Raw genomic sequence first — 25677 nt, 5'->3', positions numbered from 1 at the left:
TTGATTTTGGTTTTTTTTGCCACAGCCAGTGACAATTAGGGGTGACTCCTGGCTCTGCACTCAGGAATTGCTTTGGGTGGTGCTCAGGGTACCGTATGGGATGCTGGGTATCGAGCCTGGGTCAGCCATGTGCAAGGCAAATGCCCTACCCACTGTACTATTTCTCCCACCCCTACCCTGTAAATACTCTTATTTGATAATGACCCACTTCTAGAGAATGCAATCAATATAATAAAATGTCATTAAAACATATAATATTGTTATGTAACACGTGAAATTGCCACAAGTCTTTTTCCACTTTTGAGACAAAATACATAAAGCAAAAATACCTGTTTATATTCCTTTATTTTTTTTGTCTTTGGCCCACACCCAGCAGTACTTGGGGTTTTACTCTTGGCTCTGCACTCAGACATCACTCCTGGCAGTGGTCAGGGAACCGTATGGGGTGCAGGGGATTATACCCAGTTCGGCACATACAAGTGCCCTGCCTGCTGTACTATCTCTCCAGCCACTGACACCTGTTTAGATTCCTTAGGAAAAATCTATATGCTAAAATTGCCACGGCCTCTAAACTATATGCCATTTAGAAACCACCACAGGTTACCTATGTTTTCTCTGGATTATTCATATCAAGATAAAATCAGCATACATGGCATCAATAGGTTTGATTAGTACAGGTCACCTGTGTAGGTAGGGATGACTAACCAATAGCCAAAGTTTGCCACAATATCACTTATAAGTTATATCACAAGTTGTAATCCCCCATCGACTACTAGGACGTGACCTGTAATATAGGGTGATTCCAAAAGAAACACGACAGCATGGGCCACATCGATAGGTTCTCCAAACCTCCCAAGAGGGATATTTTTCTTTAACTGTTCTTCTTTCAAGTCTTTTGTCATATCTGTGTGAACAAATCCTAAAAGAGAAATGTATGTTTAGTTGGAAAGGCTCGACACCATGATATATGCTCAATTTTAACGAGAAACAAATTTGTGCTTGGATACTTAATTTGAGACTGTTGACATGTCTAGTTTAAGAAATACAGTTTTGCTGGGAATGAAATAAACAAGTCAACATCTTTATTCAATTTGACACAATGAAAATGTATTACTGAACACCGAAATATCTGACCCCAAATACATAGCCCAATTCTTAGTATAACATAAATGGGTGAACAAAAACGTGAATAAAAATAAAAATTACTTTCCTTGGGAGAATCTATAATTTACAGTGGAAATAGTCACATACACCTTAATTTTAAGAATGTGAGTAATACCCTAGCAATAGTATAATGTACCAGGGAACTGACTGATTTTCACCTATACAGGTGGCGAGAGATGGGAACAGAGTAGAGAATAAGCAGACAAGACATCACAAAGCTGAACTGATCTGACATTCTGGGCAAATATTAGTTCCATTTCCTATAATGAAGACAGATAAATACAGGAGGACCTTTCTGATAAACAAAAACAAATCTATGGTCTGTTCCACTTACAATGCATCATACATAGGAAATTCAGACTTTACAAGAAATTGATATATTCAATAATGCTTTCAGAGAATATATTCTAAAGTATAAAACTTTCACTCATAGATATCTACACTTCATTACAAGCTCCACAATAAATACAATTTTTCTATCACAAAGTCCAATATAGTCACAGCTTCATTTGAAGGGGAAAAATGAGTTGAATATCTTTCAGTAAGAAACGAGTTAAGTAAATTATTGGCCACTCAGGCAATAGAACAAGATAAATACAAGGGTATTAAAATAAAGCTCTAGGGGCTGGAGCAATAGCACAGCAGATAGGGCGTTTGCCTTGCACGCGGCTGACCCGGGTTCGATTCCCAGCATCCTATATGGTCCCCTGAGCACCACCAGGGGTGATTCCTCAGTGCCAAGCCAGGAGTAACCCCTGTGCATCGCCAGGTGTGACCCAAAAAGTAAAATAATAATAATAATAATAATAATATAATGCTCTAGGACAGAGGTTTCCGAGCTTATTGGGCCTAAGAAACTTTCCCAGCACCCTCCTGGAAATCTCCCTTCTTCCCTTCTCAGTGAACAAAGAGAACATACATCCAAGGCTATTACTGGCCACCATCATTCCAATGCCACCCCATGGTGGTATCACCTACTTTGGGGAACACTGCTTTAGAAGGCTATTTAAGATGAGAGAAAATCAGGGCCAGATACACAGGAAAGTAGCGAGAGCATTTGCTATGCATATGGTCAATGTGGGTTCAATCCCCAGCACCGTATATGGTCCCCCAAGCCCTACCAGAGTGATTCCTGAGCCCAGAAGCAAGAAGTAAGCTCTGAGCACTGACGGTGTAGTCAAAACTAAAACAAAAATAAATATAAGTAAATGAGAGAAAACTAATGTTTATTCTACATAGTAGTTTACAAAGTAATTCAGTTATAAAACTACAAAAATAAAATGCACTAATAACTAATAATAAAAATATAGTCTAAAAAATTAGGTCATCAGTATCATTAAACAATATATCATTCACAGAATTGTGATTATCTTATTTTCTTCCTTGTAACACTTTGTACATTTGAAACTCTACAATAATAAAAATATTATTTTTATTTTCAGATAAAAAGATACTAGGGGGGAAAAGTAGCACATAACACTAACTTCAAATTGTCTCAAATTATGATCTGGAGTAAGAAAACAATATTACATTATGTACCAATTTCACTATAAGATACACTTTTTCCTCAAAGGCTGCACTCCATGGGAAAATGACCAGTGGATTAGGACATTAAATCACTCTGTTCTCTATTTTCCTTATACGATCAAAATTATGACCTGAGAGGGGAGGAGGGGGAGGGGGAGAGAGAGAGAGAAGAGATTGGGGGAGGGAGAGAAGAGATGGGGGGAGAGAGTAAAGGGGGGAAAGAGAAGAGGGAGAGAGAAAGGGACAGGGAGAGAGAGGAGGGAGAGGGAGAGAGAGGAGAAAGAAGGTGAGGAGAGAGAGGATGGAAGGAAGGAACGGTTTCACCAATACTGGCTTTGCCTCTTTGATGATGCTTCATATGCAGGAAAAAAAATACACACAACAATCCGGGGGTGTTTCTCTCATCAGCTGCTTCGTTTTCTTAACTATAGGCCTAAGTTGTAGAGCACTTTAAGGTTTACAGAAGAAATGAGCAGAAAGAATAGGGAGTCCCCCCTAAACCCGCTCATCACACCGTCCTTATCAGCTTCCTCAGTGTTCACTACCTTGCCATAGAGTGATCCATTGGACAAAACTGAGACTGACCAATCATTATTAAATAGGGGCCATGGGTTTACACTGGGATGCATTTTTTGGGGTAGTATAATTCTGTGTTTTGATAAATGTGTAATGTCACCTACACATGAATACAGTATAGTACAGAATTGTTTCACTGCCCCTGAAATCTATCTGCAGCTTTTGGAAATTCATACATATCTTTCCTCCCATTATTAGAGATCAAATAAAAATGTAAAGCTAGTTTCAAATGATAAGTCGGGCCCTGGCAAATTTCAGCCATTTTATGCTACACCTCATGAACCCCATGATTCTCACTTATAAATATATTCACAGCACAAGGCACTGCACATAAATATTCTGGATTCTATCTTATAATACCCATGCAGAGTTTGTTATTTGTGTGTGTGTATGTGTGTGTGCTTGCATTTCTTTCCAGTTTGTGTCCTCTCCTCAGTCCCACAAGACTTCCATATCATTCCTTTATTTAAAAAGTTCCAGCAATGCTGCTCTACTCATTTTACTATATGCTTACAATGCCTTTCAGGCTGGGCTATAAAAATTGTAAACTACCAGTAGGTGCCACTATCCAACAAATGATGTCATTACTGATCACACAACTGGTTTGCGGCAGAGATTCCCAGCTGACTCCAAACCTCATCATTCCTATGCCAACAGGTAACTCAAAAGACATGACGGAACTAACTTAGAACATACCTACTTCCATTTTAGTTTGACATACATAACAGCACAATGTGTGTATATACATATATACATATATGTATGTATATATGTGTGTATATACATATATACATGCACATATATATACATATGTGTGTGTTTAAATATGAACTTTTTAGAAATGGAGTACTTCTGCTCATCAAAGTACCTGGTCCAACACCAGAGCAATATTACAGTGGGAAGGGCATTTGCCTTGCACGCAGCCAACCCGAGTTCAAACCCAGCACCCAGTTCACCAAACCATGTCAAGAATGATCCCAGAGCACACAGCTAGGAATAACCTCTGATCACTGCTGGGTGTAGACCCAAAACAAAACAAACCAAAAAAAAAGTACACAGTCCAATGAGAATTTATACTTGATAAACTCTAAAGGAAATGTATTTCCTTTATTTATTTTTGGCTGGCAGTTGAGTATAAATAGCATCTCACTAACATACTGCCAGCTCACTATTTCTATTTTTGAACACTTTTATATATAGCAGAGATTTTATATTAAAGTAAGACATTAGCAACTTAATCAACTGGAATGAACAGTTGCAGAATGCTCACTGTGATATAATCTATCGGCTCATATGCTCATTCTGTTGTACACGATTCTAGATCTAGGTAAAAATTAAAATAATCACAGACACTTGTTTCATTTTGGTTTGGGATCACACCCATCCATGCTCAGGGCTTACTCCTGGCTCTGCACTCAGGATTACTCCAGGCAGTGCTCCAGGACCATATGTGATGCTGGGGATCAAGCCTGGGTCAGCCACAAGCAAGGCAAGTGTCCTACTCACGGCACCCTCTTTTGAACCCAAACATAGACACTTTTAAAAAGAATAAATAAGGCTGTTGCTCTAAAAACTCGATCAAGATTTTAACTAGAACAAATTTCTCTCTCTTACAGCAAGGCATAATGGGAAGGAAAGAGTGTGAAACCTTAAACAAAACAGCCCAGAAGAACACCCAAAACAGTATCGTTTGTGCAGCCGCCCAGCTATGCAAGCTTTTCTCCATGAGGTTTCCTCCGAGTGTAAACAGAAAACCTCCTTAGCCTAAGATAGCGGGAAGGACACTTCAGGTATCACTGTATCACTGTCATCCCATCACTCATCAACTTGCTCAAGCGGGCACCAGTAACGTCTCCATTGTGAGGCTTGTTCTTACTGTTTTTGGCATATCAAATACGCCACAGGTAGCTTGCCAGGCTCTGCCATGTGACACTTAAGGTACACATAGAAATATATGCAGTTCTGTACCACTCATCACAGCTTGAAATGCATACACTCTCTGGGCCTTGGCAGTCTGAGTCCGAAGCTCATACATTCACATATGTGTGAAATAAATCATGTACAAGGATTGTTGCCGAATTATCAGCTGGAATGGCAAGAGATCAGAAACCATATAAATGCTCATTGAGAGTCAACAGTTAAAATGCAAGCACATCATACAACACACATTACTGTCTTTCAATTCAGCCACTCAAGTGATGCAGGAGTCAAGAAAGTCCATGTCTTATCCTGTTCCATTTAGATCACCTACCCAGAACAGGGTGATGGACAGAGAGAGAGAGAGCATGTTCCTGCATGCTGGAAGCAAGAATGAGAGCACATGCCAAGGAGAAAATTCTAATGAGAATGGGATAATGAAAATGTCCAAAACTACATTATAGTCATGGATGACAATTCTAGAACTATATTAAAACCTCTGAACACTACGCTGTAAATGGGTGATTGTGTCTGAGTTATCTTTCCATAAAGCTGTTATTTTCCAAAGTGAAGCCCTTCTCAAAATAAGATGTGGAGTAGAACAACAACAAAGAAATGTTGTTCTATAAACAAAGCAAGGTATGAACATTGTGAATAGTATGATACAAGCTGTCTTCCCAAGACAAAACACACACCCGCAATATTGGCTGGGATGTGAACCTCAGAAGAAACTTGTCTGTAGTTGGCTGCTTTTGAGGAAAGAAAAGTGGATGGCAGGACAAGACTCGATTTTGACACTGTCTTTAATACTTTTGAATTTTGCACATTAGATATTAGAAACACCTTTATTGAAAAGTAATGCATCCATTATTGTAGGATAACATTGGATTTGTCCTTTTAGCCTTGCCCCAGGAAACTTAGTTTACCTTAAAGCAATGTCCTTTCTGTATGGACACAGGAAGACAGTTAATATTATGCTTTGCAACTTGGGAGCCGATTGACTCCAATAATATTTACTCCCGGGCATCTGATTTCTCCACTCAGTTGCCCGTAGTTCCTAGCACCCCCAAAGCTGGGTCCTGACGAAGGACAGAATGGACCCAGGGCAAGCTGTGAGCTACCCTGGCATCGAAATGGGCCAGGGCAACACGGCACAATACTCAACTATAAGTTGAGAGCATGGTCATAGACAAATGCTGTCATGATCCAAAAATATTGATGAGACTAGAACCCTGCTGGGGTTAGGAAAACTAACCTGACCTGAGGGCTATGGTCTAGAAAATATAGTGAGATGTCCTCAGGAAGAACCAAACTTTAAGTTTGATACATCTCTTACTGTGCTCATACAGAATGACATTGCTAGAAATATCTGAAGTAGATTTACTACAACTATTTAAGTGGATTACTAGCTGAAGAAGGAAGAAAGGAAGATACCCATGTTTGGATCCCACCCTTGAGTGGATCTGCTAGTAAACTGGAGTAATCTCCTTAGATGAGATTTTGTTAATCTCCTCGAGAAATGGTCTTACCCTTCTTTGTTGATTTGTTAATGTTCAACCCACCTTTGTGTTACCACCCTATGTGATTGCTATATAAACTAAGACTGTAACAGAAGTGGGGGAAGACACAGAAGCGAAGGAGACAGCAGAGACAGAAGAAGAGGCAGCAGGACACAGAGAGAAGAAGACACAGCAAGGAGAAGACACAGAAGTGAGGGAGAAGACACAGAAGCAAGAGAGAAGACACAGAAGCAGAGACAGAGAGAGGTCGGAAGAGACCAGAGGAGAGACTACAGAGACAGAGAGACAGAGAGAAGAGAGCACAGTGACACACACAGAAGCAGAGCACAAGGAGGAGCCATCCCGATCTAGTCCATACACAGCATCTCGGGAGCATCTAACACGAGCAGCGCGCCCGAGAGAGAATTGCCCCGAGAGCCTGTGAACAACAACACGACATACATCTCATCTCCCCTTCCCGCGCGCACATGCCCTTATAATTTAATACACATTATGGTGCCAATTTGTCAAATATTGTCTTTCCTATCGTCAATATTTTCCAATCAGATTTATCTGTAGAAAAATTTTACATTTATGGGTGGGAACAATAGTACAGTGGATAGGGCGCTTGCCTTGCACGTGGCCAACCCAGGTTCAATCATCAGTGACCTCCAGTAGTGATCCCCGAGTACAGAACAAAGAGTGAGCCCTGAGCACTGCTGGTGTGGCCCGATATACAAAAAAAAAAAAAAAAAGAGGGGGAGAGGTTTATTTTATATTTAAAGTAATAAATACCAAAGCTTAGCAACAAAATTATCTTTAAAATAAATTGTCATTTATATAAATTGACATTTAACATGTCAATAATACGAGATAGCAAATATTAGCTTAGTGTATCATTTTCCCTGCTCTTAGCTTTCCTGTCATGAATTGCTTCGTATCTGTTTTCCTTAACTGGAAATCCCATTTGAAGGTGATATTTGTTCATGCTGCTACCTGTAAGCTCTATTAAAAGATCTCAGAAGAAGCTGGTTGATATTATTATCTAATGTTAATAATCAACAGACTAGAGTCAATTCTATTTTAAATTGTACTTTACTTCTAACCATCTGAGTATATTCATACAATGACTTCTGCTATTTATAAGTCATAGCCAATACAACACAATAAAGATCACCCTATTAAAAAGCCATGTATTGAGTCATATTACATTTTTTCTGTAATTCAAATTGCACTGAAAAGTCAGATTTTTATCATATTTTTATTATATCCAGCAATGCTCAGGGATCACTCCTGGTGGTACTTGGGGGTCAGTTTACAGTCTGGGGATCAAACCAGATGATCAAACTGGGGATCATCTGCATGTAATGCAAGCATCTTGACCTCTGTCTTATCTCTTTGGCCCCTGGAAAGTCAAGTCTTTAAGAAAGCCTGTACATAACACATTTTCAGTAGTCATTCAACTTCCCTTTAGAAAAAAACTTGCTGCCTTGTTAACTAATTCACTCTAGACAAAATTAAGCTTTCCTTTTCTAGCATTTCCATAACATCATGTGTGTACCTTACTATATATTCCTAATGCCAGACTCTAATTATCTGTCTCACTATACTTAGCTCCCTGTAGCAGCAATATCACATTAATCTATGTCATTTTGGAAGCACAGTCCTTGCATTAAAGAGCATTAAAGAGGTACTCCAACAGTTCTGCCGAGAGTTATTATAAGTTAGGAATACTTACATTATTAACCTTAAAACATCCAGTCCTTGAGGCTTATCTGAGGCACCCTGGGGGAAGCAGGGGAGCCCACCACCCATCCAAACAGAGCCCCAACAGCTGAAAACCTCCAGAACCCAATCTCTGCCATGCTCATGGCTGATTTCCACAGGTTCAGGACAAGCCTCATTCATGAGTGAATCTGTTGAAAAACTCAGATATGTGGATTTTGTGACGGAAATTTCCAGGCTCTCAGGGAATTGGGAATGGACAACCTCCCCTAACCTCCCTGTTCTTCTGGGAGCCTGGCAGTCATGTCCACCAACTGCCTCTGGCATCATATAAGCTCATTAAGGGATATGACCCAGAGACTCACAAATAAATCTTGAAAGAGATCTACAAGCTGCAGAGATGTCTCTGGACCCCAAAGTCACTATCACAATAAAAGTTTAACTCCAGCTGTATTACCCTATTTAAAATTTTAGAATCCCTAGAGTGACATCTCATACTCTACACCACTGATGTACCAGGAGTAGCACACAACACTGGATGGGGTATAAAGTAGAAGGCAACTGATCTCGAGCAAAAACAAAATATAAATAAATATATATATGTATATATGTGTGTATATATATGTATATGTGTGTATGTGTATGTATGTATGTGTGTATATATATATATATATATATAAATCACACAAGGCTCAATCTGTAACAACATGCTACTAATCTCTTACACAAGGGCTTACTGGCTCCAGGGTGAAATACAACAATCTTCACAGACTTTCTTCTAAGGAAATTTTTTTGACCATTTTTAGCGGATTATTCATAACAAGCAATACAAAATAAATTACTTAGGGCCTGTTATTAGGCCAGGCTTGGGAGGTGGTTGGGAAAATTTGAAATAATGGTGGTGTGTAAGGTGTAATGGTCATGGGATTGGTACTGGAATACTGAATGTAATAAATTTTTGTGACCAACTTTATAAAAATAAATTTTAAAAACAATTCAGCCTTTCAATCACTATGAACTCAGCACTACCTACATGATTCCAGTCCCTAGCCAGAAACAAATACTTGCAGTCCCAAACTACAAATCATTTCTCATGATTTGTCTCAACAGGCTGCACAAAGCACACTCAGAAAAAGCAAGAGAACACTGCAGTTTTGAATTTATTCTTTCCCTTCTATGGGGGAGCAAAAGTGAGGTAACTAAACCACAGTCCTTTATCAAATGTTTATGGGTTTGCAATGCTTGAATTTAGCTAGTCTCTGTGACTAAACAGTGAACCAGGATGAAGACATGTGGAGCAAAAAACACTCTTAAGCATATTTTGACAACCCTGTGATCCCTGCGGATTCAACTTTATTGCCAAAGAGAACACTAACTATAGTATCCATCCAACACTAACTATAGTGACATGAAATGGGCATGAGGGGAAGGTCTAGTCCAGGCTACACTTTCATACAGCCTGTGAATCAAACCCCTGTGTCTTTTCTTACATAGGTTATCAACTCCCAAATGCTCCTTGTAAACTAGAACAAAGTTCTACTTTGTTCTATGGCATACTGATAGAGAACAGGGAAAAGATTCAGTTTATTCAAAAACTAAGTATTTATATAACCAAAATTTCTATCCCACCAGCTAGTGAATGAAAACACAAATACATATTTTAGCACATTTTCTATTTCCTACTATTACCCAGGCAATGTTATCAAATAATAACTTGTTGAAAGACAAATGATAAGGACAAATAATGTAAAGGTCAGGTTACAAAGTGGCTAAGAGTTTAAATAGTTTAGACTGATCATATTAGCAAAGGAATACAGAGCAAAAACAAGTGAAGACATAAAGGAAACATAAGGGGCCATTATTTTGTTTTTAAGTTTACCTAGCTAGAAATCGAAAGATAAAGCTTTTAGTAACAATTCTTCCAGACACCAGGTATCTCAGTTTTGGTAAGTCACTCTCCAAGATTGCAATCTCCTAAATTACAAAGACATCTGAATAAATAATATCTAATATCCTCTCTGCTCTCCTTATTCCATAATTAGTGCAATATTTTAAAATAAAGACTTACCTATAAAATATAAGGTACAGAACTTTTCGAGCAGTCACCAGTTTGCTAGCTTTTTTTTTAACAAGTTTTAGAACTATATACCCAGATACAAATATATGAATACCAATTGTAAGTAAGTTAATAGCTTCCTTTCTATATCTGAAAATCACAATCAAGGGCTTGAGAGATAGGACAGCAGGTAGGGAGCTTGCCTTGATAAGGCCAACCTGGGTTCAATTCCCAAAACCAGCAAAGAGTAATCCCTAATTGCCGACCCAGGAGTAAACCCTGCAGACCCCAAACCAAAAACAAACCAAAAAAAAAAAAAACCCACAATCAATGGATATTTTAGTAAGTTTTGTACATATATATGTATGTTTTTAGACAAATACATGAAAAAATTATATTTACATGCTCCTGATTTTCTGATTTTTAAAGAATACCTATGTGGTCTAAGAAAAAGTTTATAATTTTTGTATTCTTTTAACGGTCCTTAATCAGTCAAACTTTTAAGAACAACCCACAACTGTGTTCTGCTAAATGGAGCCACCACAAAGAAATATTCCGTCTCTCCACTGAACAGCTTTGGACCTACTCGCATCTCCATATAATTCACACTGAGAATCAACAGTCTTTCAGCAATCTGCTGAATTAATGGCCTCATCGAACTTTAGGGAAAAATATACTGAATATCAGCCTGGCACAGATCTTTTCTATTTTTCTTTGTTTTATTCTCTGCAACTCTCTACCCAACATTTAAATGGTTCTCATTTTGAAATAAACTACTATAATGTTAATGTTGGAACTTGGTATATTTTGGGAGTAGCTATTGAACAGTAATACTTTCTTACAATTGAAGCAGCAGCCACAATTTTCCATTTTTTTAAAAAAAAAAGTCTGTTATTTTATTTGTTTAGGTTTGGAGGCCACGCCCAGCAATGCGCAGGGCTTAATCCTGGCTCTGTTCTCAGGGATCACTCCAGGTGGGGCTTGGGGGTACCAGAGATGGCCGGGGAGTGAACCCAGGTCAGCCATGTATAAGGCAGACACACAAGCCGCTGTTCTATCGCTTTGCCCCACAGCCACAATTTTCATCTTGTATTCCTAACTGGACTAGTACTAATTTTACACATGCGGAGCTGATCTGGATGCTGCTTGACATTTCTGACAGACCTTAAAATCACTGTGAGTCGAACCTCCATACTCAACTTTTCAGGCCCCGTTTTGGCAAAAGAGTTAGATTGTCACAGATATTGTGCATTTCACATTTAAGAAAGCTTAGTATGTTTTTTGTACATATTTGAAGGACATCTCATCTGTTTGTATTATCTTTTAAACTAAGCACACTGCACCAGCAAGGAGTCTTCTGCTAGATAATTGCAAGCAGCAATTTTTCAGTTCCCCTGAGCCCCAGACATGAACATCAGACATGGAGATCTGAAACTATAGCTTTGCTACTTTTTCACACAAGGGGATTTGATCAACTTCACCTTCCAAGTTAAGATGCCGCAAAAGCCCCCGAATCATAAGCTATCATTTTCGTCTAGGTGTAGGGGTTTTCCAAATCTGCCTTTAAAATGATTCATATATGTTAACATTCACAGCCATCCCTCTTTCTCTCTTACTTAGCACTGTAGCACTATAGCACTGTCGTCCCATTGTTCATCAATTTGCTTGAGCAGACACCAGTAACGTCTCCATTGTGAGACTTGTTGTTACTGTTTTTGGCATATCGAATACCCCATGGGTAGCTTGCCAGGCTCTGCCATGCAGGTGGGATACTCTCAGTAGCTTGCTGGGCTCTCTGAGAGGGACAGAGGAATCTAATCTGGGTCAGCTGTGTGAAAGGCGAACACCCTACCCACTGTGCTATTGTTCCAGTCTCTTACTTAGCAGACCCTAGAAATTTAAGTTGGAGGAGGTGATTGTAAAATAGGATGTCAGTGATTTGTATGATGCACTGTGTTCTTAAGTATGATTTATGTGGTTCATAAAAAGTGACTTATTCAAACAAAACAACTGTGGGTTGCTGGAGGGTGGCACACAGCCTGGCAGTGTAAGTTGGGCTATAGTTATACCCTCCCACATTTGTCTACTTAGTATAGTGCATATTCCATGTCCCCTTTCCAGGACTCTCTGAGAAGAGTTTGATGCTGCTGATGTATTTAAACACAAGCACAGTCCTTGCTTTTTTCTGGATATACTTATGAATGCACACATTTTGTTTAAAAAAATTGTTTTTTCCCACTAACCTGGTGCAACTACGTTCACTCTTATTTTCTTTCTTGCTACTTCTTTAGCAAGAGCACGTGAAAATCCAACTAATCCTCCTTTACTGGCACTGTACACAGTCTGGCCAGCGTTGCCCTTTAAACCAATAATACTTCCTAGAGAAAAAAAAGAATACAAATTCAATTCAAACCTTGGAGGTTATATGAATATTCACATAATTTTTAAGAAACATACAAAAAATGAATGGGGAAAAAATTTTTTTTGCCTTATACTTTGCTAAAATTAGGAATTCTAACCATGGTCATGAAAGAAGCTTATACAGCACCTTGAATGTCAAATAGATGTTCAAGAGCTAATCCAGTGAGTGAAAGAAAACCACACTAATATCTGAATAGAAATGACATGATAAAAAGCATTTATAAAGGCTTTTACTAGTAAGAGTTTAAAACCAGAAAAGGCCAGAAAAAGGCTGATTAATTTTACAATTCTACGACACAGACATAGTATTCATTTTCACTTTAAAAAGTTCATTTAAAAATAAATCAAATTAATCTGAATGACTGTCAATTTAAATTAAGCAAGTTTCAATTATATATACTTTTTGTAAAATTGAAATTTAATACCTTCAGTGACATAACATAACTTGTATTGCCTACTAAAAATTCTTGGGTGGCCAAAACTCATTTATAATTCAAAGATCAACTGCAAGCAAAAACATTCTAACAAAAGAAGTGGGAAGGTAATTTTCTGCACTGGTGACCTATACTTACGATATAAAAATTAATCAAGAATCCCACATAAGTTTTGAAAAGTAATTTAAATTTATAATGCTTAAGAAGTTTAGAAAAATGTTTGAGGTACTTTTTATGGCATAATCAGCACATACAATATTAAAATATTTTCTACTCTATATACCAGTGCAGAGCCAGGAGTAAGCCCTGGGCACCACCAGATATGGCATTCCCCCAGCCCCACACACACACAAAAATTAAAACTAAGAGGGAAATGGTATGATATTTTCAAATTAAAAAAATTAAAGTCATTTTGCACTTTTATTTCTTTTTATTTATTTTTTAAAATTTGGACCACACTTAGTGATATTTAGGGGTTACTTCTGGCTCTGCACTCAGGAATCACTCGCGGTGGTGCTCAGGGAACCATATGAGATATTTAGGTATGCAAGTTTGCCTTGCATGCAACTGACTTCGGTTTAATCTCCAGCTCCAAAACACAGAAGCACCAGCAGGTGTAATCCATGACCACAGAGCCAGGAATAAGCCCTGAGCACCACTGGCTGTGGACCCCCAAAATAGAAACAAAAAAACAAGAACCCATCCTCTTCTAACTTTATACTAGATTTATCAATGACCCACACAATTGCTATAGCTATCACTTTCTAACCCTAACCATTTAAACTTTTCCAATTCCTTGCTTATTTTTATTTTATATGTTTATAGGTATCTCCCCAAAGGTGCTAGAGCCACACTTGGGGGATGGGGACTTCGGGGTTCAATTCAATGCCAGCAATGGAATTCAGGGGCGTGTGTGAGATTTGCATTCACCCCTCGGAGCTATCATCCCAGCCCTTGTTCATAATTTTAAGCCAATATAGTTACTGGTGCCCACTCAAGTAAATCAACCAACAATGGGATGACAGTGATACAGTGATACAGTTCCCTCTCAGGAGAGAGCTTATTTCTCTTTAAAGATCATAATAACTAGAAAACTAGGACCACATTCATGCCTAGATTCTGAGCAGTGGGCGCTCCCTGTCATCCCAGATGCACTGTGGACACTGAAGCCAAACGTCTGCTGCCACTAACCACATGTCTTTTGCTGTTACATTTTGAAAACAGTGATGTCACTAACTGAACACTTGAGTCCACGATTCCAAGTTTATCCACTAATCATTTCCAGAAATAATACAAAGTTACCTTTATTTTCTTTTCCCTTCTTTTCTTTCCTATGCTAGTGCATTTAGGGTTTCCTCGTGGCTCTGCACTCAGGGATCACACTGAAAGGACTTGGGGGCGGTATGGGATGCCCGGGATCGTACCGAAGGGGACCCTGTGCAAGGCAAGTGCCCTACCCACTGTACTATGAATCCTGCCCGGACAAAAATACCCTTCTTCCAAGTTTCCCATGTTTGGGTATTTTTGGGTACTAGAAGGCAACTTAAGTTCACATATGTGAAAACTTACCTATATTAACAATTGACCCTCCCTGTTTTTGAATCATAGATTTTGTGGCAACTTTACAAGTCAGCATGGAACCCAAGAGATTGGTATGAAGTTGAGATATCATATCTTCAGTTTTTGTTCGTACTAAAAGGCTGTCCCTAAAAAATAAATAAGTATATATAAATAAATATTACAGACATAATAAGATAGAGAGTTCTACTTTCCTTTGGTTTGCACGACATAAAAATCACAGCAGATAAGCCAGAGGGACTCACCTGGAAGCCAGTTTCCTTCCTCCCCTCCCTGCAAATAGAGTAGCAAACACACCAAACTGCTGAAACATAGTGGCAGGTCACCAAAATAGCATGGAAGAAACGAGCAACTGCCATACTGTACTGTTTAATGAGAAAACTGTTCTAAATATTCCAGACTTAATTTCTTTTTTCTAAAAGACACTCACTTCGATTCAATTTAGTTCACGACCTGATAAAACTTATTTCACCATGATAAAACTAATTCATGGTGAAAGACCTCAGAAATATGGTTCATGGGAGGAAGTATTTGTTCACTGGGAAGAAATACCCTTCTAAAACATTGTTCAGAAAGGCTGAAAACCACTGACCTACCCCTTGGTTATAACTGCCTGTCTGTGGATCAGTCTGCAAGACAGCGGGGAGTCCTCAAGTATAAAAGTGTTGAATGATGGTCTAAAGCGGTGGGAGAAGTTCTACAATTTAATGTGGGGGTGACTTTAAAATTAAGTCGAAGCCTTACTATTTGTTATCACTCAACATAAAAGGACAGCAAAGATTGACAGATCAGGTTTTAAAATATTTCACTTTTTCTCCACTTAGAGGCAAAACATCTTAATATATAATACTAATCAAAGAGATCTTTGGAGGGGAGGCACATATTAAAGTCCTTAATTTGTAACTAACCTGTTAATTCCAGCTGCATTGACCAAGAAATTAACTGGACCCAAATGTTTCTCAATGTCTTCAAACGTATTTTGAACATCACGTTCTTTGGCAACATCACAGCTAAATGCCAAATGGTCTCCTATGGAACAAATCTGGATTAAAATTAATTATAAACTGCAGCTTGCAATTTAAAAATTACTGAACACACTGATGAAGCACCTACTATGAGGTGGGCCTGCAGTGATCAAGAACATAAAGACAAATGATTAAGTCATAGGTTTCTACTCTCGAGTTCATTCAGTCTAATGAAACTGAGATTATGGTAGGTGGGAAACACAGAGCAATAAAAAAAAATACAGAATGCTGAGCTCAGAACCTTTCTCAAATATCACTAGAAAAGCTGGGAAGGGCACAGTTTGTGTTTCTAACATTTTGCAGAGATTCAATTAATAGCTTCTAACTTGACACCGAACTCAAGGTTCTGATTCAAGTTGTCTAGGTCTTATATTCCTTGTTGGAAATACATGTCTAATTCTGTTAGTTTTTTTTTCATGAATTACTTTCCTGAAATGGCATCAATTCTAATGTTTCTTTTTCTTCACTTTTCCTTCGCATATAACATATTTTATGTATAATGATTCAATATATTATAATGTAATCTTATCATCTATCATCATGACTATTCAAGCCTGGCCATAAAGGGAGATGAGACAAAGCAGAGAGTTGTTTTTAAAATGCTGAAATTTGGGGCCAGAGTGATGGTACAGCAGGTAGGAAACTTGCCTTGCACCCAGCCTACCCAGGTCAATCCCCGGCATCCCATATCATAACCAGAGCACCGGCAGGAATAATTCCTGGTGCAGAGCTAGAAGTAGCAGCATTGCCTGGTGTGGCCTAACCCCCCCAAAAAATTAGAAAATCTGAAACTGGGGCCGGATGTGCAGGGTAGGGCGATTGCCTCGCACATAGTGGACCCGCGTCGGATCCACAGCACCCTCTCTCGTACCCCAAGCCCCATCAGGAGTGATCCCTGAGTGCAGAGCCAGAAGTGAACCCTGACCATAGTGGATATGACCCCAAAACAAACTCCACAAAATGCTGAAATTACACCCATGGGGAAAAGCTTTTAAATCCAAAAGAATTACTCTTCAAAGGAAAGCATTTTTTAAAATAATCTGCCATTTTAACATCCCAGGGGGATGCTTTTCTTTCTTTTTAAACGCTAGATAAATGCTTTTTTTCTGACTGACCATGATGAATCTGTTAACACTAAACGTACCCTCCCCACAAACTTCTAAACACAGGAGCTATCTGGAAAGTCACAAACAGTTGGTGGGGTGCAAAGCCAGTGAGCCCTGAACACAGGCTTCCGAGAAAGGCCAGTGAGAGAGCATCCTGTCTCAAGCAACCCTTCAAAGATCAACCAACGGTTTTCAACTAGTCCTGCAGACACTAAACGCCCAGTGTCCTGGTCAGGAGCTCCCCTTCATCATCTGTTTGTCCCCGGAAGGGGCAATGAGTATGAGCAGCAAGATGCATCCCTGAAATTCGCACTGCCTACAAGTTTCTTATTTCCTTTTAGAGAGTCGAATCCTCTCCCTACCTCTAACACGGGCTAGATTCACTCTAGCACGGGTGACCCTGGGTCAGCAAAGCAATCCATTGAATCATTGTCAAGTGCACAGCCCACCAGGTGCCTCCCCGACCATAAAAGAAGTGTGCCTAATCCAGGACCTAAACCAAGCGCAGCGCTTTCGCCTGCACACATCTTCCTCCCCTCATCTAGCGCCTTTAAATCGAGGACTGCTGGGCCCTAATTCATAAACAAGGATCCGAGTGGATCCGGTGCAACAGAGTTGGGCAGCACGAATCCACCTGCACCTGTGCGCTGACAAGACGCTGAAAACAGTTGAGTAACTTGGGGACGCTTATGGATGGGGTGTCAGACACATCTCAAAACTGGCAGGCACCCCATAATTTTCTCCATGAGAAAATGGGTCCGCACGCGAGCCTGAAGCCCACCCTCCCAGGCACCCGAGACACCCCCATGTCCCCCGCCCCTTTGGGCACTCCCTCTCAGGAGCTCGCACGCACGCATGCACGCACGCAGAGCCCTTTTCCCTACATACAAAGGTTAACTCTGCCGCGGCCTGCCTCACCAGCCGCCTCAACACTGCGCTGCGGGCGCGGAGCACGAGTCTGGGGTCTGGGGTGCTGGTGATTAAGACCTCGCCCCGGGGCTTCATCTCCAAGTGACCCTCGTGGGGGTAGGGGGGTGTTGCGGGGGAGGGAGGTCCCCGGGCGACAAGCAGCCTGGAGGCAGCGATCTGCTGCAAAGAGTCTGCACCAGCCGCCGTCTACACTCGGGACTGCTCAGGGCGGAAGGGTTCGATCTCAGCACCCCAAAGTGCCCACCCGGGACACTGGCGAACCGGTAGATGGAGGGCGCGTGGGGCTGCAGACACACACAGCACGGGGCAAGCCCACTTCGGTACCTACTGCCGAGCTCGGCGGCGGTGGCTCTGGCCACTTCCAGATTTCTGGCGACGATGGCCAGTCGATAGCCTTTCTGGGCCATTAACTGGGCCACTGCCCTGCCGATGCCCCGGGAGCCTCCAAACACTGCACACACTCTGTCCATGCTGGGCCGGGCAGAGGGAAAGGCGGCCCCTTCCCGGTCCCACGGGATCTTTAACCACACCTGCTCACCGGGAAAAAAAATAATAAGTGGAGTAGGGGAAATAAAAAATATGTGCAAGTATCAGCCCGCCCTAGACCCTTGCAAACCCCGGGCCACTGGCAGGATTGAAGAGCGCGCAGTGGGGCGCTAGGAGTGCGGCGCCTGCGTGCTGACGTCAGCGCGCACGGGCTCCGCCTACGAGGACGCAGGCTTCAGAACGCCTGGACTGCCGTGGCCGGTCCGGAAGCGGCTGCGTTGCATGCTGGGACTTGTAGTTTGAACGTGGGCCGGGCCAAGGCAAAGCAATGCGGCCCAAAGAGAAACCGTGTGTAGGGAAGGTAATGACCGATGTCATCTTGTCCCTCTTGGAACGTGGATGTCGGCATTACAATCTGAAACTACTGGGCTTCAAGCACACAGAACTTTGAGTCATTTAAAATAACTTCAGTTTTTTAAAAAAAGAAACGAACAGGAACATAAAACACTGGGTCTTACTGTTTTAAAATCAGGACAATCCCAAGCAAAGTGATGAGTTGATTCCCACAGAACGCAGAAGAAGAGACACTTTTGGGAATTTCGGTGACTGCCTTTCACCCAGGATATGAAGAAGTGGTCCCCAGATACTGGACTCAACCCAAAATCTAGCTACCTTTGAAATGGTTCTTCCTACCACGAAGAACACCATACTAAAGGAAGTTCCAAAAATGCTAATTGATGATAGACCAAATGAGAATCGATTCTAGCAATTCTCAAAAGTGCTAAGTGCTCTGAGAATCAGCAAATGAAAGTGCACTTATAGTCACTATATAAGAAGGAAGTATCTTTTTAAGATAACATTATTGCATTCAATAATTCAGAAAAGTATAAACCATGGTCCTTACGACTAAATTCACATCCTGAGCTTGTTAACAAGACTAACACATGTGAAGCACTATGACCAAATAGTCCAAAATCATCGAAGACTGCAAAATGTTAACACAAACCTCACTAGAATGGAGATTAATAAAGGAGAAAAGGGTGCCTGGAACAGCTGATTTTGAGAACTGGTTAAAGCTTAAATTTGTAAAAAGAAGGGAAAAAAAGTTAGCAAGTTTTTTAACTGCCACCATGCCCAAGGCCACTCTCCAAATGCTCAGATGAGCTTCACTGAAAACAGGATAAACCTCACCAGAGAGCGGACCAACAGGAAAACCCAGACATTTGGGACCCCGTGACTGAGATCTCCAAGCCTGCTTGGATCCAGACTGCACCTCCTCCCCCCAACTCCCCAGCTTTCCAGAAGCTTGGCAGTCACACCCACAAACTGCCCCTGGTGCCATGTAATCTCATCAATGGCCAAGACCCAGAGACAATAATCTAAAGCTCCCAGAAGAGAATGACACAGAATTTCCTGGACATTATGTTCTATCCATAACAAGCAATACAAAACAATTAGTCTAGCATTGCCTTTTCGGCAGCTTTGAGTGGTGGTGAGACCGGTGTCTAAATATCGAATGTAACCAAAGTAGAGAGAGAGTATGGGGGAAATTGTTTGCCACACAAGCAGGGGAAGGGTTGGGGAGGGGGAGAATACTGGGGGGAATTTTGGTGGTGGAAAGTGTGCACTGGTGAAGGGATGAGTGTTTGATGATTATATGATCGAAGCTCAAACATGAAAGCTTTGTAGCTGTATCTCACGGTGAATCAAAAAAAGGGGAGATAATAATAAAATAATAAAATAAAGTTAACATTCAGGATAGAATTTTTTTAAAAAGTGATGTGGAGTTCATGCCAAATTCAATCAGCTTAATCAATGGGGCTGAATAAATAGCAGTACTCGAACATTATTTAAAAGAAAATTAGCAGGGTTTTTGTTTTCAGGGTGGGGTGTTGGGGACCCATACCCAACAATGCTCTGGGCTTACTCCTGACTGCACTCAAGGATCACTCCTTCCAGGTTCAGGGGACCATGAGGTGCCAGGGATTGAACTTGGGTCAGTTGCATGCAAGGCAAACACCCTATCCACTTTACTATCTCTCGGGCCCCTAGCGGTTTTTGATGTTATTTTTATTCCACCTTTCTCCAACGGGATTTGACCTGGCTTGTAAAAATGTATTAGAAAGCCTGCAACAATTAAGATTACTGCTGGGGGGGGGGGGCAGGGGACAGAAAATAACAAGTATTGGTGAGGATGTGGAAAAATTGAAACTTGTACTCTTGTTAGTGGGAATATAAACTGCTCCAATTTTCTGGAAAATGAACCAGTACTGATTTGAAAATTAGAATTAGCTTAGATACAGGAATTCTATTTCTGCTTTTATATTAAAAAAATTGAAAGCAAGATTGTGAGGTCCTATTTGCACACCCATGTTCAAAGAAGCGTTGGTCTATGTATATTATACAGATATGTTTATACACACATGAAAACATGAGTGCATGAGAGCATGTTTACTGCATATATATCTATATATACTATACTGCATATATAGAGACATATAGTTCCATTCTAGTACACACATATACATGTGACTGTGATATGTGTGTATATAAATATATACATCTTTTCTTTCTCTTTCAGAGTAACAAAAATGGTATCTTCCCTGTTTTCACCTACTTTCTCATACAAAAAATTGTACATTGAAATACCATCCTGCAAGCTTTCTTCAGTATAGCAGTGTACTGTGAAGATCATATGAACGCTGTTTGCTGAACTCCTGCTTGCTCCTTTACACAGCTGCATATTGTTCCACTATCGGGAATTCCAAACTGACCCCATCACCCATGGAACCACAGCTGTTCAAACACTAATCTGAAACCACTGTGAAGGAAATTTGACAACTTTATGAATTTGCAGCTCAATGAACCTTAAATTATGTAGTTTATCTGGGTGTGCCAAATCTAATCAGGTTAAACCTTTCAATGAACCAAATGGTGACGACGGGGGCGGGGGGTGGGGATGGGGGCTGGGGCGACTAGTAGCAACAGAAGAAAGTCAGAGGCATTTGAACTTATCAGAGTTTAGGGGTTGAGATGTGTTCCTTCTGGTATCAAGGAAGAATACCATCTCAGCTGTGCTGGGGACAGCTAATGAAGGACTATCCCTAGATTTGAAGAACCAGTACTTCAACCAGTACTCACTACAAACTGTAAGTTGCACTGTAGCACTGTAGCACTGTCATCCCATTGTTCATCAATTTGCTCGGGCGGGCACCAGTAATGTCTCCATTGTGAGACTTTTTTTTTCTTTTTTCTTTTTAAATTTTATTGAGTCACCGTGAGATAGTTACAAGCTTTCATGTTTGGATTACAGTCACACAATGATCAAACACCCATTCCCCACCACCAATATCCCCGGTATACTCCCCTTTTCCCACCCTCCCCTTGCCTCTATGGCAGACAATAATCCTCATACTCTCTCTCTACTTTTGGGCATTATGGCTTGCAACACAGACACGGAGAGGTCATCATGTTTGGTCCATTATCTACTTTTGGCACACATCTCCCATCCCAACTGATTCCTCCAGCCATCATTTTCTTGTTGTTACTGTTTTTGGCATATCGAATACGCCACAGGTACTGTAAGTACTCACTAAAAACTGTGAGTATTTAGTGAGACAATAAGAGCCTCTGTTCTATTAAGGAGTGAACTTGGTCAACAACCAATATGTTTAAAAGAGGCTCTAGAGCCTCAGATGAGAAGTGCAGCATCAACCAACACCTTGACTTTAAGTCAACACAACTGAGGGTCCAGCTACATGGTACTCAATCACCTGACCATACATATTAAATTAATAATGTTTGTTGTCTTGAAAAATACATGAGCAGAGATGCCTCCAGACCCCAAAGTTAAAAATGTAACTCCAGCTGTATCACCCAATTAAAAATTTTAGAATTTCTAGAGCAACATCTCGTAGTCTGCACCACTGATATAGCAAGAGTAGCACAGCACATTGGATGTAGTGTAAAGTAAAAGGCAACCGATCCCATCTCAATCAAATGAGGGTGTGGAGAAACTTGTACATGTACTTGAAACTTGTACTCTTGTTAGTGGGAATGTAAACTGTTACAATTTTCTGGAAATTGGAATGGTACTGATTCCAAAATTAGAATTAGCTTATTATACAGGAATTCTTATATATATAATCTCTTATACAAGGACTTAATGGCTCCAGGGTAAGATACAACAATCTTCACACACTTTCCTCAAGGGAAAATTTTTTGGATCATTTTTAGTGGATTATTCATAAAATCAATACAAAATAAATTATTTAGCACCTGCTTTTGGGTGGTGGTGGGAAAATACAAAATAATGGTGGTGGGAAGGTGTAATGGTGGTGGAATTGGTATTTGACTATTAATTGTAATAAATTATTGTGAAAAACTTTAAAAAATAAAATAACAACAACAAAGAGATATATGAATCAGTGATTTTGAGCTAGAGGGTCATGATCAACCCACAAGATATGCAGTAGAAAATTTACACTAAGTAGAACTATAAGAATCAAAGAAGAGACAAATGTGTGATTTTCTTTAAAATTCCCCAGTGACCCGAGATTGAAGATAAAGGTATCTTCAAAGGTGACACGGAACTAAGCAATCTAGTAAAAACAGAGATCAACAAATGGGACTACATTAAACTAAAAAGCTTCTGCACCGCAAGAGATACAGTGACCAGAATCCAAAGACTATCCACAGAATGGGAAAGGATATTTACACAATACCCATCAGATAAGGGGTTGATATCAATGGTATATAAAGCACTGGTTGAACTCTACAAGAAGAAAACATCCAACCCCATCAAAAAATGGGGCGAAGAAATGAACAGAAACTTTACCAAGGAAGAAATACGAATGGCCAAAAGGCACATGAAAAAGTGCTCTGCATCACTAATCATCAGAGAGATGCAGATCAAAACAACCATGAGATACCACCTCACACCACAGAGATTAGCACACATCCAAAAGAACAAAAGCAACCGCTGTTGGAGAGGATGTGGGGAGAAAGGGACCCTTCTTCACTGCTGGTGGGAATGCCGACTGGTTCAGCCCTTCTGGAAAACAATTTGGACGATTCTCAAAAAATTAGATATTGAATTCCCATTTGACCCAGCAATACCACTGCTGGGAATATATCCCAGAGAGGCAAAAAAGTACAATCGAAACAACATCTGCACATGTATGTTCATCGCAGCACTGTTTACAATAGCCAGAATCTGGAAAAAACCCGAATGCCCCAAAACGGATGACTGGTTGAGGAAACTTTGGTACATCTATACAATGGAATACTATGCAGCTGTTAGAAAAAAGGAAGTCAAGAATTTTGTAGTTAAGTGGATGGGCATGAAAAGTTTCATGCTGAGTGAAATGAGTCAGAAAGAGAGAGACAGACATAGAAAGACTGCACTCATCTATGGTATATAGAATATCAGAGTGGGAGACTAATACCCAAGAACTGTAGAAATAAGTACCAGGAGGTTGACCCCATGGCTTCGAGGCTGGCCTCATGTTCCGGGGAAAGGGCAACTCAGAGAAGCGATCACCAACTACATTGTAGACGAAGGCCATGTGGGGGAAGGGAGTTGCAGGCTGAATGAGGGCTAGAGACTGAGCACAGCGGCCACTCAACACATTTATTGCAAACCACAACAGCTAATTAGAGAGAGAGAACAGAAGGGAATGCCCTGCCACAGTGGCAGGGTGGGTTGGGGGGGAGATGGGATTGGGGAGGGTGGGAGGGACGCTGGGTTTACGGGTGGTGGAGAATGGGCACTGGTGAAGGGATGGGTTCCCGAACTTTGTATGAGGGAAGTATAAGCACAAAAGTGTATAAATCTGTAACTGTACCCTCACGGTGATTCTCTAATTAAAAATAAATAAATTCTGGGATTCTTGGTGGTGGAATATGAGCACTGGTGAAAGGATGGGTATTCGAGCATTGTATAACTGAGATTTAAACCTGAAAACTTTGTAACTTTGTAACTTTCCACAATAAAAAATTAAAAAAATAAAATAAAAAATAAAAAATAAAAAGTTGAGAGACATTCAAAAATCAATAAATAAATAAATAAATAAATAAATAAATTATTTTAAAAAAAATAAAATAAAATTCCCCAGTGACCAAACAATAGTTAGAGGGAGAAATTTCCATAAGGGATAAATGTACAGGTTGTGCAAGAGACTGGAGGAAAATTCTCCTCATGGTTCCTCATGAAGAGCACACCAGGAAATGCAGTAGGCTGTGTTCACTGTGAAAAAAAAAACAAATACAATAAGTCTCTTTTTATAGCACCATTATTGGACACAGAGGAAACAACAGCAAAACAGACTTTATTAAAAGAGAATGCAATAGGAAATTAAACAATATAAGCAAACATTCATACCGGAATAAGTCTTTGTATGTCTGAAACAATAAGGAAACAAACCTGGTTATGGGAAAGGTCAGACAGGGCTTAGTTATAGCAGGCTAAAGTTAGATGATAGGATTGAATAATGGGGCACTTTAACCTTAGGATTACAAGGTAAATGCTGTACTTAATCACATCATCTCATCGTCATAGCAGGACAGATTGAATCAAATTTATCTTAAGTCTCTTTTCTACTTGAGAGCTTGTTTGGAGGTTCTAGTAGTAGTCTACTGGACTGGAGTGATAGAACAGTGAGCAGGGCATTTACTTTGCACACAGCGGACCCGGGTTCGATTCATCTGTCCCTCTCGGAGAGGCTGGCAAGCTACCGAGAGTATCTCGCCCACATGGCAGAGCCTGGCAAGCTACCAGTGGTGTATTTGATATGCCAAAAACAGTAACAACAAGTCTCACAATGGAGATGTTACTGGTGCCCGCTCGAGTAAATCAATGAACAATGGGATGACAGTGCTACAGTGCTTCAATTGTTATTTTAGCAAAAAGGTTGTCTTTTAGATCTGTCATCCATTATAAAGTTCATTGACACACAATGGAAAGTGACACTCAAAATTCTTCAAAGCTTCCAGTTCTTCTCACTCTGTACATATAGTAATGTTAAATGGAGTTTTTCCTTTAACACATACTTCAGTTTAACCCCCAAGGCTATTTCTCTACCTCACCCCCAATACAAAATGACTCTTATCTGGGTTAGAATATACTCAACACCTTAAATCACCCATATTCCAACGAGGGCCATTGGCAGGAGATGAGTCTCCCTAACCCCTTAGTAGTGAACTGAGAGAATGTAAATTAAATGGAGTCACCTT

The 25677-nt window shown here is 40.3% G+C and overlaps 1 protein-coding gene across 1 annotated transcript; it reads right to left on the bottom strand.

Annotated features, from left to right (window-relative positions):
• Window positions 1–328: 328 nt before the first annotated feature.
• On the bottom strand, window positions 329–18619 carry CBR4 (carbonyl reductase 4). Its single transcript, XM_004610372.2, has 5 exons — window positions 18287–18619; window positions 15806–15926; window positions 14889–15025; window positions 12708–12842; window positions 329–919 (listed from the first exon to the last, which is right to left on the bottom strand). Exons 1-5 carry the CDS (start codon window positions 18426–18428, stop codon window positions 741–743), a joined length of 714 nt encoding a protein of 237 aa, XP_004610429.1. The 5' UTR covers window positions 18429–18619; the 3' UTR covers window positions 329–740.
• Between the last annotated feature and the right edge of the window lie 7058 nt (window positions 18620–25677).

This window comes from Sorex araneus, chromosome 1 (genome assembly GCF_027595985.1).
Source record: "Sorex araneus isolate mSorAra2 chromosome 1, mSorAra2.pri, whole genome shotgun sequence".
Classification (NCBI taxonomy): Eukaryota; Metazoa; Chordata; class Mammalia; order Eulipotyphla; family Soricidae; genus Sorex; species Sorex araneus.
This window is presented reverse-complemented; position numbering and strand designations above follow the sequence as displayed.

Coding starts and splice junctions, on each gene's coding strand:
- CBR4 (XM_004610372.2), bottom strand. CDS start 18,428: ATGGACAGAGTGTGTGCAGTGTTTGGAGGCTCCCGGGGCATCGGCAGG. Junction 15,927..18,286: donor CACCGCCGCCGAGCTCGGCA/GTAGGTACCGAA, acceptor TTTGTTCCATAG/GAGACCATTTGGCATTTAGC. Junction 12,843..14,888: donor AGGGTCAATTGTTAATATAG/GTAAGTTTTCAC, acceptor TTTTTTCTCTAG/GAAGTATTATTGGTTTAAAG.